This window comes from Bison bison, unplaced genomic scaffold (assembly GCF_000754665.1).
Source record: "Bison bison bison isolate TAMUID 2011002044 unplaced genomic scaffold, Bison_UMD1.0 scf7180017859641, whole genome shotgun sequence".
In the NCBI taxonomy this organism is placed as follows: domain Eukaryota; kingdom Metazoa; phylum Chordata; class Mammalia; order Artiodactyla; family Bovidae; genus Bison; species Bison bison.
The window spans coordinates 27,002-30,774 of NW_011490213.1; the positions used below are offsets into that span (position 1 = coordinate 27,002).

General features: G+C 64.0%; 1 protein-coding gene across 2 annotated transcripts in view; it reads left to right on the plus strand.

Annotated features, from left to right (window-relative positions):
• Nucleotides 1-3,773, plus strand: part of DGCR8 (DGCR8 microprocessor complex subunit) — a 16,343-nt gene that overhangs the window by 6,066 nt on the left and 6,504 nt on the right. For both annotated transcript variants that reach the window (XM_010831288.1, XM_010831278.1), the window contains 5 exons: nt 1,110-1,252; nt 1,383-1,626; nt 2,570-2,767; nt 2,862-2,963; nt 3,479-3,577. In XM_010831288.1, coding sequence (XP_010829590.1) covers nt 1,110-1,252; nt 1,383-1,626; nt 2,570-2,767; nt 2,862-2,963; nt 3,479-3,577 — 786 coding nt within the window. The remainder of the gene's footprint in view (nt 1-1,109; nt 1,253-1,382; nt 1,627-2,569; nt 2,768-2,861; nt 2,964-3,478; nt 3,578-3,773) is intronic.

The window sequence follows — 3,773 nt, forward strand, 5'->3', positions numbered from 1 at the left end:
GTGTGTGGGCAGAGGTGGAGGGGTCACGGGTACACTGGAAAGAGCGGTTGGGGTGCCCAGAGCTGCCCTGTGCGGCCACCTGCTGACACGGGGACGTCTCGGGCTCCCTGTTTCTGTCTTGGCCTGGGGGTGCCTCTTGGTGTCGGGTGGGTGGTGGGAAGGGGCTGGAGAGACTCGGGCACACAGGCGATGCCTTCTGCTGAGCACCGTGCAGGTGGCCGGCATGACAGGAGTAACTGAGGCGTGGCCGGTGCGCCGTTTCCCGTCGGCAGGGCAGGGCGTGTGTCTGCCGCGTGGGCTCTGGTCTGCTCACGGTCACGAACACGCCTCCTTCTCCTCGGGTACCCGGGGCTGGTTGCAGGTAGCTCCTGGCCCAGCCCTCGGGGCAGGGGTGCCTGAGGGGGCCTGTGCGTGCCCAGCCTTGCCTGCCCTCCCGGGGCTGTCCTGATGCTGGTGTTCGCCTGGCGTCAGCCGCGTGCGGGTGTCAGACCTGGCACGAGGGAGTCGTTCCGTTTCCACAAGAGTCGGTGGGGTGGTTTTCATCTCATCCGTGTGTTTTTTAGATTCCACGTGGCGTTTCACTTTTGTTTCTGAGTTTTTCACTTGGCTCCCGATATTAGTAAGAAGAGCAAGCTGTCCTTAAGGCATCTCCCAGCAGCAGGCCTGTCCTTGGCAGCTCGGGACAGTGCAGGCTTGCCACCTGCTCACAGGGAGCAGTGACCCACAGTCTGTGGTTCCTAGCGGAGCCTACCCAGCCCCTGTGGCTGTACCCGCGGGAGGCGGGCAGAGAGGCAGTGTCAGGGCGGCAGAGCTGCAGCGAGGCCCCGTGTCTTGCGGAGCGCTGCTCAGGGCTCTGCGGTGTGTCCGGGGACTAGAGCAGGTGAGGAGGGTCTGGTGCCCGTGGGTCCCCCAGAGGCTCGGGCCCAGCACGCAGAGGAGCAGGCTTGCAGGCGGGGCTGGGCTCTCCTGGTGGGGGTGGGCCACCCCACCCTGCTCAGAGCTTTTCTGTAAGGCTGGCTCCAGCATGCTGCTGTTTCCACCCGGGGGCTGACTGACTGTCCTGACGGCGCCCATGCGCCTGTGACCACAGCTGTTCTTGCTCCGCGCAGGCCGTGGCCGCCCGCCGACGGAGCCGCTGCCCGATGGCTGGATCATGACGTTCCACAATTCCGGAGTGCCCGTGTACCTGCACCGGGAGTCGCGGGTGGTCACCTGGTCCAGGCCCTACTTCCTGGGCACGGGGAGCATCCGGGTAGGGGCCGTGTCCGTCCTGCACGTGGTCTTGCGAGCTGCAGGAGGAGGGTGGTCGCCAGGCAGGCCGGTGGGGGCATCAGAGGCCCGCACGTCCGGCCTGGTGAGCTGTGCGGTCTCCCCGCCCGCAGAAACACGGCCCTCCCCTGACCAGCATCCCCTGCCTGCACTACCGGAAGATGAAGGACAGTGAGGAGCGGGAGCGGGCCGCGGGGATAGCCCCCCCCGAGCCGGAGCTGCCCCCGGACGAGCCCGACCCGCTGGGCACCGACGCGGGGCCCCCGGACGAGAAGGACCCGCTGGGGGCTGAGGCGGCACCCGGGGCCCTGGGGCAGGTGAAGGCCAAGGTGGAGGTGTGCAAGGACGAGTCGGTCGGTAAGCTTCGGGGCGAACTTGGTCCCCAAGAAGGAGCCCGCCCCCGCGCTCAGGAGACCCGCCCGCCGACCGGGGCCGCTGCCCAGACAGCCTTTGGTCACGACCGTCGGGCCTCTTGGCGCAGGGTGTGTGCGTGTTGGTCCTGGGTCCCACTGCTGGGGTGGGCACAGCCACTGTCTCAGCCCCGCAGGTGCCCTCAGTCCTGGGTCACCCCTCCCTGGCCCGCGTCTCTTCTGTAGGGGCAGCTCTCTTAGCCCCTGTCCAGTCCCTGTTAGAGGGTGGTGCGTGTTTGATCCCAGCTGTCTGTGCTCCTGCCCGTGAGGGGCTGGGGGCTGCTCCCAAGGAGGGGCTGCATCTGGGGCTGGTGGGGAAGCCTCCGGGGGGCACGCTGGTGCTCCACGGGCACGAGGGTATTCTCGAGACACAGCTGGAGGGGCTCCCATCTGCCTGATGGTCTCCCCGTGGCACCATCCTCAGCATGTGCCCACTGGTCTACACTGCTGTGTGGGGAGCTCTGTGGTTTCGCTCCGTTCCTAAGTGTGCAAGCATGTGCGTGGCGTCCAGGCCGCGGGGGGCTGCTGATGGGAAGCCTGGGGTCCTGGGGGAGAGGCGGGGGCAGGAGGCCGTGCTGGGCTTGACGCCTCTGCTGTGAGCCATTGGCACCTGGTTCTGGATGGGTAGAAGGTCCTGGAGGCTAATAGTGGTGTTTTTTTTAAGCGTTCCTTTTTCTTTGTTTATTTTTGTTTTTCTGTTCTAAATAAACTAAAAGGATAGCCTGGAAGTTTCTCCCTGGGGGACCTGGCAGAGCGAAGGAGCTTGATTGCTTGGCTCCTCATCCTTGAGGGGAAGCGGGAGGGGTGTTGTGTGGCTGGACCCGTCCTGCCACCGAGGGGGTGACTTTGGCTGGGAGTCAGTCACTCGGGTGTCTGGTCGATCCGTGCAGACCTTGAGGAGTTCCGGAATTACCTGGAGAAGCGCTTTGACTTTGAGCAAGTGACCGTGAAGAAGTTCAGGACGTGGGCTGAGCGTCGGCAGTTCAACCGAGAAATGAAGCGAAAACAGGCCGAGTCCGAGAGGCCCATCCTGCCCGCCAACCAGAAGCTCATCACGCTGTCTGTGCAGGACGCGCCCACGAAGAAAGGTGAGCCTGGCCTCGTCCGCCCTGCGGCCCAGGGGTCCCTCCCGCAGGCGGGGTTTCAGGCTGTTCTGAGATGACCCCTGTCGTCACGTCACAGAGTTTGTCATCAACCCCAACGGGAAGTCTGAGGTGTGCATCCTGCACGAGTACATGCAGCGTGTGCTCAAGGTCCGCCCCGTGTATAGCTTCTTTGAGTGCGGTGAGTGCCCCTATCCCAGCCTCCCCGTCCCGCCTTCCGTCTCGGCCTCGGGCATCAGTCAGGGGCAGCCCCGCCTGCTGGGATGAGACAGGAAATGGAGGGGGTCATCCTTGCCTGCTGTCCCCTCCTTCCCACAGCCCCCCCCAGGCCTCGGGCTGGAGGAGCCGCAGGGCTGCCGGCTCCCTCGGTGCTGCCCTCAGCACTCCTGAGTGAAGGCTGGAAGCTCAGGTCCACCGTGGTCTCCCTTTTTCTCGGGCTTACCAAGTCTGGGTTCCTGCCCCTCGCGTTCTGTGTGCACCCCACGCCCGTCCATCTTTCTCAGACCTTGGTCTCTGTCGCTGGCGGCTCTGCCTCTGGCCTGTCTCCCTGTGTGGCTGCCCAGTGCCCCGGGGACCCCCGCCCTGCCTTCCTGCAGCAGCCCTGCCCCACACTCTGCGGTGAGCAGAGTGTGTGTGTGCTGGTGTGCTGTGAACATCCTGGCCATGTGTGTTTTAAAGTGGTCATTTTAATTTAAGAGAACCCAAGTGAGCCTTTTGGTGCCTCGGTGACCATTGACGGTGTGACCTATGGATCTGGAACGGCGAGCAGCAAAAAACTGGCCAAGAACAAAGCTGGTAACCTGCCTGCTGGTGTCAGAGGGACCATGTGAACCATCCTGGCTGGAGGTGGGGCGGGCGAGTCTGGTATCTATGGAGTGATCCACTTGGATCTTTTTAAGTTATACACTCACTGGGAAGGATTCACCAAGAAGGCAGAATGTGAGAAGCGAACATAGAAGACCTTCGTCTGCTCGGGGGGGCGGGGTGCCCA